This window comes from Lepisosteus oculatus, chromosome 8 (genome assembly GCF_040954835.1).
Source record: "Lepisosteus oculatus isolate fLepOcu1 chromosome 8, fLepOcu1.hap2, whole genome shotgun sequence".
NCBI lineage: Eukaryota > Metazoa > Chordata > Actinopteri > Semionotiformes > Lepisosteidae > Lepisosteus > Lepisosteus oculatus.
Genome location: NC_090703.1, coordinates 36,726,160 through 36,738,230, shown reverse-complemented (window position 1 = coordinate 36,738,230; position 12,071 = coordinate 36,726,160). Strand labels below are relative to the sequence as shown.

The following is a 12,071-nucleotide window of genomic DNA, read 5'->3' as shown; positions in this document are numbered from 1 at the left end:
GATCCAACTACGATTCAGCTTCAGCTCACGGACGGATGACTGGACATTCTCCTTAAGAACTTTCTGATACAGAGCAGAATTGATGGTTCCTTTAATTATGGCAAGTCATCCAAGTCCTGAGGCAGCAAAGGATCCCCACACAATCACACTACCACCACCATGTTTGACTGTTGGTATGATGTTTATACTGTGGAATGCTGTGTTTGCTTTACACCACTTTTGACTTATCTGTCCATAGAACATTCTCCCAAAAGGCTTGAGGATCATCCAGGTGCTATTTGGCAAATCGAGGAGGTGAGGATTTATGTTCTTCTTGGTTAGCAGTAGTTTCCTCCTTGCTACTTTCCCATGAAGCCCATTTTCGCCCAGTCTCTTTCTAATTGTGGAGTCATGAACACTGACCTTAGCTGAAGCAAGAAAAGCCTGCAGTTGTTCAGATGTTTTTTGAGGATCTTTTGTGACTTCCTAGATGGTTTTATGCTGAGCCCTTGGAAGATTCACTACTGTTTCAAGTCTTCTCCATTTGGAGATTATGGCTCTCACTGTGATTTGGTGGAGTCCCAGAGCCTTAAAAACAACTTTTTTTCTGATCTTTCCTTTGATCTTTGCATAATGCGTTTGGTCTTTGTGCTGGCAACTTGACTCTGATGGTAAGGGTCAAAATAAGTTAGGTTTATATTGAGCAGGACTGGCTATAATCAAGCCTGGCTGTGTTCAATCAGCTAACTTTAAATTATCCCTTTAATTGGGTTGATTTAACTAGGGGGCAATTACTTTTTCAACAGTGCCAGTTGGTGTTAGATAACTTTGTTCATTTAATAAATTAAATAAGCAAAAAAATGTTTTATTTGTTCACTCATGTTCCTTTTATTGAATGTTTTAATTTTGGTTGAAGACCTGAAAACATTCAGTGTAAAAAATGTGCAATAACAGAGGAAATCAGTAGGGGGGCAAATACTTTTTCCTGGCACTGAACTGTACAGTATATAAATACAGGATATATGATACATAAATACATCAAGTAGTATCAACTTGGATAAACCAAAATATTTTCTAATAAACCAGATAACGGTGGGTTATTTTGGAAATTATTAAACTTTTTTAGAATTTGTTTTGAGTGTTTTCAGAAAATGAACAAACAAGGGATACATGAACCCCAATATCAATATGTTTAGATGACACCCTGGTCAGAAAAGCTCCTGAAACTGGAAACCTCCCTTCCCTTTCATCACTATAGACACTGCCATTAGTCCTGAAGCCATCCAAGGTCCAGAAGCTCTTATGCTGTAGGCCACATACTGTAGTAAACTCATCTGTTCAGTTAAATCGAGAGCCAATTGGAGGCCTTGAGAGTGTTAATGCTTTCATTTCAAATTGATCTCTAAATTACTCAACTATGCAAACTTCCATCTTAGTCAAAATTAAAGTGCTCCAAGTATTCAGAAGGTGGTAATTTTAGGGTAACCTATTATGCCTTTCGGACTGTGTGTTTCTCTGGGTTTTAGGATGGCCACCCCTTACCTAAACACTGTGAAAAAGTTATAAAAAAGTAAACTTTGTTTACTCTGCCTGTGAATATTCTCTCTTTTAAGGTTCTAAATCTCTCAAAGCTTCTGAAAGAACACCAGGATTGTACCCTTGAGTTGGAATTTGTGTTGCTAAACACTCCTTTATTCCTGTTTTTCATTGTCTTCATTGTCAGTTTTGAAACTTATATCTCAGTACGGAATATTAATACCTCAAGGAGAGAAAAAACATATTTTGATTTCTTGTAATAAGGGGGTTAGAACCCACAATACTGAGAATTGGAAACCACTGGTTTCCAGAATTTAGAACAGGTTGAGCCTGAGGTATTGTGGTTTCTTGATCTAGACTAGCACCCAGAACTATGTTACTGAATATCAGAGTGGCTATGTCTGTCTTTGGAAGTGTGAATATAATGAACATCTAAAGAAAGTTCACATAGGCATGAGAAGCATACAGTACATACTTAAATTGTGTATAATTAAAAATGAATAACTACTTTACAGATATCTTTATTAATGAAAATGTTGCAAATATCCACATTGCTATAGATTATTTACACTTAAGCATAGAAAGCTGTGAAATAGCAAAACCTACTGCATTTACAGTCATATCCTTATAGCATATGCACCAGTATTGTTACAGTGATCAATAATTTATAAGCCACTAACAGACATTTTTTTCTCAATGTTTAAAAGCTGATGAAAATCCAGGAGACCTTACTAATATAATACCAATACTGAATCAGCTGATTGTAGGCCAGTCAGCTTAACATATACATAATGGGAAACATACAGTAGGAGTCCAAAGAGTACACTAATGCTGTTAATGGGGCCAGTCAACATGGACTCTGCAAAAGTGATCATACTAAACAAATCTAGATTGTCATGACCGAACAGTGAAACACAAAACAGAGGGCACAATTGGGAACAAGTTGGCATTGCTTGCTGTATAAAAACTGAGAACAGGAGGCACTTCTTTACCCAAAGGGCTGTGGCAGTATGGAACAAGATATTCAGCCATGTTGTTGAAGCCAATATTCTGGCTTCTTTCATGAAATGGGATCTTCGGATCTATTAACTACTAACTACCGAAAGGGCTAGATAGATTGCACACCTTCCTCTTGTTTATAACGTTTCTTATGTTTTTATTAATTGGCATTCCTGAAATTAATGGTAGTCCATGCAATAGATGTAAAAAGGGCTCTTGCGTTGCCCATAGAGCTCTTCCATAGAGTAATAGGAAGTTGGATTGGAAATCATTGGAAGGAATAAATACTCTTGCAAGGCGCTGTACAATCTTTGACATTAATTTGTATGTTGGCTTTATGGCATAGGGCTAAATGGGTTTATTGAGCTCATATACCCATTTACCATCTGTTGATGACGCAGTCATGTGAGTATATGCATTTGGAACTTCATTATGCAAATGATGCAAAGGCCATCTGTAATGATCTATTAGCAGTGACCTTTTAAAGGTGATAATAAAAAAGAGAACATGACCTACCATACAGAATGTTAATGAGGGAGACTGGCATGACCAGGATTCCCACGAGCATATCGGCCACAGCTAGGGATCTCAAGAAAAAGTTGGTGGCGTTCTGCAGCTTTTTCTCCAGAGACACAGCCAGGATCACGAGAATGTTTCCCCCAATGGTGAGAATGATAATGATTAAAAACAGCAAGGCAGGCCAATTCTTCTCCATTTGCTCAGAACTGTTGAGAGGCTCCATGCCATCTGAGCTGTGGTTGGAAATATGAGAGCTGTTCAGATGCAAAGCCATGAGGCTGCTGTGTAATGCTGCATCCAGAGTTACTGTACTTAGACTACTAAATATCCCAGTACTACTAGTACTGCTCATCATCCAAGTATCTTCTTGACCATTGCAAGGGTCTAACCGAGGAGACAGAAGAGTTCTCACTTCAGGTCTTCATGGGGAGGCAAATTCTCCATGCGTGGAAATGGAGCTCAGAGAGATCAAGAGTTGTGCACTTCTTCGAGAGGAATGGGAAAACAAGAGAAAAAATTCCCACTCTCCACGTGTAACTAGAGGTTTGAGTTTCCAGTTTCTGTCTTGTAGTTCATCAACACCTAAAATAAAAAGGTAACCTCCATAAATCTTTATGAACATGGAAAAGAGCTTATGTGCACCCCGAACTGAACATCTAAGGCTCTTTAATTAGAAATTAGTGATTTCCTTTTTATGGCCCATAATTCTTTGAGTGACTATGTATGAACCAGATGGCATTCACTAAAAATATTTGCTATTGCAGTGCATTCCATTCTGTTACCTCAAAGAAAATATTTTAAAATCAAGAACTTAAGCCAAAAATGAGATGGTTTATTTTTTAAAGTATAAATGGAAGCATCTATTAATTTTTCAATATCATCATTATTACCTCCCCTTCACCACTAAATGTCACAATTTACTGTATAACGATGTTAATTCCACCTCTACAAAACAGTGGAAGGATCAGTCTTGATCCATAAAGGTCATGCAGTGCAGATGGAAAAAAAATAATCTAACACATTTTCTTTCACTGTATTCAAAAATGTTTTTATTTCAAGGCCTTCACCTGAACACAGGCGAAGCAGAATTACACCAACAAACCGTGTAAATGACTTTCTTTATATTGATAATCAATACAAACAGGTCCAATCATACAATATTTATTACAAATATGTCTATGCTCTGTGTAATGCTATTATGATTATGGTATAACCTTTATAGATGTTATAGCCTCACACATGATCCAATCTGTAATTCATTCTGCTATTTGATGTGTCTTGTTCCTATTGTATTGGGGTTATGAACTGGAGAGCACTGTATATCTTTATTCTTCTCCCCTGTTTATTCTGCTATCATTGGCAGGCAGTGCAGTACAGGAAAGAACACTTACCTCTTTGTGCAGTGACCACTTCATTAAACATGAGCCCTGCATTTTGGTTTTGCATCCACTCTGTCTCATCCTTTGCTTATTTGTTTCACACCTCCAGGAAAACTCAGCCACATCCATCTGCCTTTACAGAAAAAAAGAAAGACATTAACAACGTAATCGATTTTGCATCTATGTAAATTGTAGAGATATACAAGAATTGTGGTTCACATATCTTTTTGACCAAAACATTTTAGTGGTGTTATAATAGAACTGAGGTGAAGAATCAGGGAGGAGATCTGATAACCTCAAAAACGGGTTTAGGAAAGTGAGTCAGGTGCCTGTCAATCAGACCTAAAAAAATAAGACTTAATGAAAACTAAAAGAGAAAGCAGGCTTCACAGCTATAAACCAGATCCTACACTTCAGTCACTGGGAATTATAGGGTATTCGATTATTTGCTCCCACATTATTATTTGCCAAGCTGGGAATATTTAGATATTTTGTAAATCATGTTTCAGATGAAGTTCGTGATTAAAGGTTTAACAAGTGGACAAAATCTGGAAATCTTAAATTTGTTGTGATAACTGCCCAGCTAATTGATTAGCAAAAACAAATAATAATATTTGAGAATCAGTAATTTGACATTGTGACTTGCTTAACATTATGGACCATATACTGATAAATCACTATGTGGTGATGTCATGATACCCTTAAAACAATTGTACTTCGTACTTCATCAACGAGAAGTAAATTCATTTTTATATGTAGCATGGATATGCTCCCTATATTTTTTAAAATCTTATCTCTTCGTGTAAACTCATCTGTAACTTACACTTTAAGTTTTCCTATAACTAATCCCTTTAAAAGAGAAAAGCAGTAAATCAGATGTGCTTTGCTATTAATTTCCCACTTGCTATGATTTACATGGTGATTTCTCTGATGCAGGGATCCTTCAAAGTAGGTTTCTGACTAATTACCTAATTACCTTTTACAGCACCCATTTTTATGAGGTTCTCCTCAATATAGAGCCCCAATTAAACTAAAAACTGAAAATGAACTCTATTCCTAGTACAATTAATTATAAAATCTAAAAGCAGAATTGGAGCTCAAAAAGAACTGGTAGAGAAGATGAGCTATGCACAGAAGCATGACTTGGAAAAAAGGTCCAGTGCAAGGACCCCAAAAGATCTTGGAGCCCTGGTTGGGAAAGACTGATAAAATGTACTGTAATGTACATTTGTAAGCCCCTGAGAATTGTGGGTGAAGAAAAAAGAAGGTGAGATGCTCTAACATGTCTACACAATCATTCATTTAATTCATCTAATGGTACCTTTAGGAAACTGTGAATATCCAACCTCAACTTTGTGTAATACCATGCTAACAATCTAGATTTTTTTAAATCAATACATTTTCTAAAAGATTTCTTGGCAACCCAGATTTCATTTAAATATCCCAACTTGTTTTTCAGCATACAGTATATGTGAGGGAAACATCATGCACATCTATCACGTACATCTATCATGCACAAACAGCATGCACATTTTCTGGTCTTAAAATGAATATAATATTTTTAATTGAGTCAGAATATTGCCACACTGTATGTAAGTGTCCCAAGCAGAGTACTAAGCCACAAAGAAAATGAAAATCAATTTTTTATTCAAAATAAAATTGTTGATGCCACACTATATATTTGTTACCTTTTATAGACCCAAAGAGAAAATGCTATGCTCCCTAGAGAGTTATAACCTTCAGAGTTTGATGTGATAATGTTTGCTTCCAATGTCCCATTTTTAAAATGATTCATAGGGGCCTTAAAGCCAAGAATAAAGACTGCCTTCTTGAACCCTATAAAATAAGTCATTTCTGATTGTTTTTGCACCTAGTATATAGTGTAGGATACAACACATACTATATAATACAATTAAATCCCTTCCCAATAGTCTTCAAATTTCCTTCTTCCTCTCCCCTTCCATATCCTCTTAGTAATCATGCTCTGTTTTTTTTGTAAACACCACAGAAAAGATCTGACCCATATCTGATATCAACACATAAACGGCAACACAAGAATCATGGCCAGGCTGTAAAAGAGAAGATAAATGACATCATAATAATTAGTTCAGTTGATTAAACAGATAGTAGCTTAGAGGTAAAATTAACTAATCACATAAAAAAATAACATGAGATGATTGATCAAACACATTTAATTAGTCTTTGATTATTCAGAGGCATTTAGAAATAGGGCACTTTAAGTCTTAAAGACTTCTATTTTGCACATATAAAGTTGGGATCAAGATTTCTTATATACTGTGTATATCCATCCATTTTCATCCAATTTAAGTTTGTGTGGGACAGGATGTCAGTCCATCGAGGGGCAAACACAGAAACAGACATGCACCCATTCACACCAGGGTCAGTTTTCCCAGAAGCCAATTCACCTTACCAGTATGCCATGTATACCACTATACCAGTATGCCACACAAACATGGGAATATTCCATGAAAATAGCTCCCGGGTCCAGAATTGCACCCAGAGTCCCACTGCAGCAAGGCAACAGTACTCACTACTGCACCACCTTGCCACCCACAACAAAGGAATATGTTCAGTTAAGTTTTGGAGGGATATATAGCAATTACTTGAGAGAAGACGTTCTTTCCTTTTTTTCAAAAAGTAGACCACAAGCTTAATTCAGTCAACCAAAGAAAACAACTCTGAATTTCTCAGTTCACCATACACATGCATCAAATCCTTTTTGCAGTCACTGTTGTTGACACTGGCTATGGATGAAAGTCTGCTAAGCATGCTGATGGTCTGATAAAAAGGGAGAAACAATCCTGCTGCTGTAATGCATAGAGAAACATCCCACAGCAAACGTTTTCACAGATTATATCTTTAGCCTCTGCCAACTGCTGTGATTAACAAGTGACACAAACCTCTTGAACACGGACAAGATTACCATAGCGTTTGTCTAAACATGAGACGTGAACTGGATTTGTTGTATAAAATTAAAAGAATTAAAAGAAACTGTGCTAATAAAAGGAGTAGTTAGGTAAGTCATTTCCATATACTGTAAGTGCCACATTGACTCATTGGGACAGAGCATATCCTGTTTTCTTTGATATCAAGTGGATGATACAGCACATGATTATCCACCCTTTCCCAGAAGGGACACAAGTGAATCCACTGAAGTGATAAAGGATGGATTGGCCACAATTAAACAGTAAGGTGGACTGGAGCAACTTGGGGAAAGGTACCTCACCTGTTTGCAGGGACTGCACACCTGGCTAAATTTCAGTTTGGCTTCACGCAGTCACTGTAAATTCCCTAAATTTCCCTCTTGATTCATTTTTTCATGAATAATTTTTCATTTGATTTGGCGTGTAGTGACGCATACCGTCTGCCACAAATCACCCAGGAAAACTCTTCACACTCTTATGATTATTATAAATTCAGGGAATATTTTTAATTTTCTTGTTAGTCCAGAGACTTACCCGCGATGCTACATTGCCCCCAGTACAAGGAGTACAAAGTGAAAAATGCCAAGGCTCACTTTCTAGCTTTAAAGTTACTGTTTTAAAGTTGCATATTTATCTTAGCCAACTGAAAAAGAACATCTTCATGCAGAGCAAAAAGTCCAGTATTTCTGTGAATCATAATTGTTTCAAGATAAGGAAACACCTCAGGACAACAAGGTTGTTGTTGTAAGTGGAGCTGGTGGACCAGTAGGTGACGATCAGCAACATTGCCATCTAAACGTGTCTAATCTCACTAGAAAAGGAAGGCTGAACTTGGTCTACACTGTGATGGGAGACCTGTGAGGAAAGGGAGGTTACTGTTGGAAGAGGTGACAGGGGACCTGTAGGAAGCACTTTTCTTCTGGATCAGAATTTCCAAACCAGTGCCATATGGTTTGTATGCATGGTGTAGGAGGTGTACAGTATGTGACCTGTTGTAGGAGGTACAGTACTTTCCTTCTGATGAGAAAATAACCTGGGGTTCTTACTTCTATATCACTAAAGATCCCATTGCGTTTTTTATAAATGTTTTATATATGTTATGGAGCCAAGGCTTAATTCCAGTTTGCATTCACAGAATTTATCTCTCTAAATTTCCATACAGATGAATAATTTTTCACTTGTACTACGGGGTAGTGGGACTTCTGACGCATAATGAATGCCGCATGTCACACAAGAATGCTCTTTACACTCTTAGGATTATTGTTAATTTAGGAAACGTTTAATTTTACAGTGATAAAATTCTCTGGCTTTAGACTTTACATAAGGAGGAACTTGTCTATGTTCTTCAAACCTTATGTTTCTAAGCCACTAGCTTTATATTTTTCCCCAAATATTAAAATATTGTTACAATATGAGGGTAACGAAACTGGTGAAAATCAGGATTTGACCAAGCGGTTTAGTCAATAAATAAAATAATTATTCATAACCCCCAACTTATAAGTGATTTCTTATATACAGTGCCTGAGAGGTTGATAAAATTGGAGGCACATAAATTCTTTATTCTCTGGCACAGCTTTATTAAAATGTCAAAACACAACTACATTACACACAACAAACATACAAAACACAAGTTACTTTATGTACAGTATTTACAAACAAGGCCTTTCAGAGGCCTAACATTCTGGTTGCCTAGAAAACCCCAGATGGCTACTGAGATTGAAACCAGTCTCTCACCACCACATTAAAAATGTTTAAATTTCTTCCCGAATATGAAACTGCTTCTTTTCTTCTGGAAGAAAGTCTGAAAGTCTGAAAAAACTTTAAACTTGACATTTATAATTGTCTAGGGAAAAAGTAATTTAGTTTTGAAAAGATATGTTCTTTTTGTCTAACATTTCTAAACAGGGGTTAGCTTCAAGTGAGAAACTAAAAAAAATCTGATCAAGGTCCTTTCATAAATCAGATTGGATTATAAGTGGTAGTAGGAGATGGTTATGTCAAATTATGTAAATACAGTATGATCATCATATTTGTGCATATTTTGTATTGGATTATGCAGAATAAATCCAGATTCCAATTCATCTTTAATCAGATTAATCTAGGCAGTGACTAACAGCATCTATCCCAAAAACTGACACATCACAAATAATATTAAACAGAATATTAACAATCAAATATACTGCTAATACAGTAAATCAGTACTGAGAATCTAAATTTCAGTAAAATCTAAAGTTCAAAGACAGAGCTCCATTGTCTTTAGAAACTAAAAGGAAAAGTTAACTGGACAACCTGAGAGGACATTTTGGTCCCAAAACAGGATTAATTTTTTTTCAAATGCACTGCAGGTCTTCAAGCCTTGGGCAGACTGAAGGGCTCCATTTAACGAAATACAGTTGAACAAAATAGTGTCTTTTTCACAGTTTTGTGAAATTTAAAATACAGTGACTTCTTATTCACTGTTCAAATCAATTTTAATACATCCTACAGTATATCACCTTTGGTCTTAAACAATGTAAGAGCTGAGAGTGTCTGAACCAGCACTATCAACTATTTTCAATATTCTAATACTTTTTGAGCTACTGTCTTTAATAAAAATAACAATAATCCAACAGCTGCACATTTAGAATTATTAAAAAAAAACAGAGCAAATGTTAGATTTACCTTTTGGGCTTTGAAGGAAATATTTGTCTTTATAACGACTGTATTGGAACCCTCAGGAACGCACTTAAAATGAAAGACATGCTCAAGAATCACAGGAGAGTAAGTCATTATTTGATCCAATGAAAATGATACCATCACTGATCTGTGTGTAGGATTGTACTGCGGAATCAATATTTTAGATCGATGAGACAGCAAACCTTCCCAAGAGAGCAAATAATCACTGAGAATTACTGTCTTTGTCAAAATTTTGCATTCATTTGTCAAGTTTGTTTGGTAGCTTACAAAGCAGTGCAGGCTGTTAATTAATGTGTCTCTAAATTGTGACCAATTAATATAGAAAGCATCTGTATTGGCTGGGGAATTCTGAATCTGTATTTGGGAAAATAATCAATTTTAATCAAAGCTTAGTATTGGGACAATGAAGTGAAATTAATAATTTTGGCTGTACAATAATGAAATTTGTATTTCTGACCAGATACTAATACATGGCAAAATATAGATTCAGCATTTGTTTCTGGGTATTATTTTGCCTACATGTTTAGCCATGTTAGAAATAATTCAACATAGTTTTCTGAAAAAACCTTCTAATCACAATTTTTATTTTATTTTAATGTGAAGTCAAAGTTTTAATATATGAACTTTAAAAAGGGTATGTGCACCTCATACAACAACATTTGGAATATCTGTAGTGGTATCTGGGATTTTAAAAACCTAGTTCTGACTTCACAGTCAGCTTTTGACAACAATTGCGCAGAGATATCTAACAAAATGACATGGTTGACAGTTAAATTATATTTTTTGTAGATTTTTCTGCCTTTGGTGCAGTGAAGAGTTAAACTTTGAAGTGTGATGATCCAGCAAGTGTTTCTTTTAGATACTGTGGGCTCATGAATTATTAGTACCCTTGATAAAAATGAAGAAAATTAGGTTCCAAAAATAAACAGCGTGATAATTTGTTATAATTCATGCCCCCCAAAATGAGAATAAAACACGTGTTACCTCTTTTTTACAGCCCTGTGAAACAAAGACTAAAAAATGTTTCTTAAGACTGAGTTGTATTTAAATAAGCAGACGTTCATTGCTGATTTCATTATGTTTGATAAAAAACATAGGAGATCCAATACTTTTGACATCTATATTTAAAAAAAATAGTATTACTAATTTAAAGACATTAGTTTTGATTTAATTGCAATTATTAGAATAATTTGGGGGCATTCTGTTTATTTTCTATGACTTTTTATCTTCATCTTTATCAAGGATGCCAATAATTTTAAGCCCACTGTATAATACTAAGAAAACATAGCACTGAGCTGCAGGTATAGTTTTAGTGAAATTAGTACATTTCACTGCACTGTAGTCCATTAGTGAAAAGCTCCCTACAAAAAATACATTAAAAGGAAGAAAGTGTATTTTTTTGTAGAAGAAACCTAATAAACAAGCTTCTCTTGTTGCAAAGAGAACTTAACAATTACAGAACACGAGCTACACATCCCTCATACACAAAAGGCTTTTTCTCTTGACACAGATTCACTGCTTCCTAACATCGATATGCCTCAAATGTAAATGCCCATGATAAATCAAGAGTAATGGTTATACAATTTGTCTTGAGGACAAATTTAATAAAGAAATTAGATCAACTTTCAGGTAATGTTTTGCATGTTTATGTGCTATAAAGGAAAATAATGTGAAACCATGTGGGGATGTACTGTATGTCTCTAATAATATCATGGGATTTATGAGAAAACACATATACTGTACTGTAGGGAAAACATGTTGCTCTTAAGCCTTCAGTATTTCATAAGTGTGAAACCTGAGTTAGCTTAATTTATTTACATACTGTATAAGTACATCCTCTTCTGTCTAATATTCATGTCGCCTACCAGCTGTTAATTAAATGCATCTTGTGCAACTGAAAAAAGCTGCAAACATAAAAACATGAGTTTCAAGGTTTCAAATACCAAATAAATATGTCTTCACCAAAGGTTTTGAATGAAATCACACAATAGTACATTTGCAAATAAATAAAAAGTAAAATCTAAACCGAGTAACCGAT

General features: G+C 35.4%; 1 protein-coding gene across 4 annotated transcripts in view; it reads right to left on the bottom strand.

Annotated features, from left to right (window-relative positions):
* LOC102690200 (5-hydroxytryptamine receptor 2A) overlaps window positions 1–12,071 on the bottom strand; it is a 161,271-nt gene that overhangs the window by 27,699 nt on the left and 121,501 nt on the right. For all 4 annotated transcript variants that reach the window (XM_015351097.2, XM_069193432.1, XM_069193431.1 and 1 more), the window contains 2 exons: window positions 4,425–4,545; window positions 3,031–3,615 (listed from right to left, as the gene is read on the bottom strand). In XM_015351097.2, coding sequence (XP_015206583.1) covers window positions 3,031–3,388 — 358 coding nt within the window. In that variant the 5' untranslated portion in view covers window positions 3,389–3,615; window positions 4,425–4,545. The remainder of the gene's footprint in view (window positions 1–3,030; window positions 3,616–4,424; window positions 4,546–12,071) is intronic.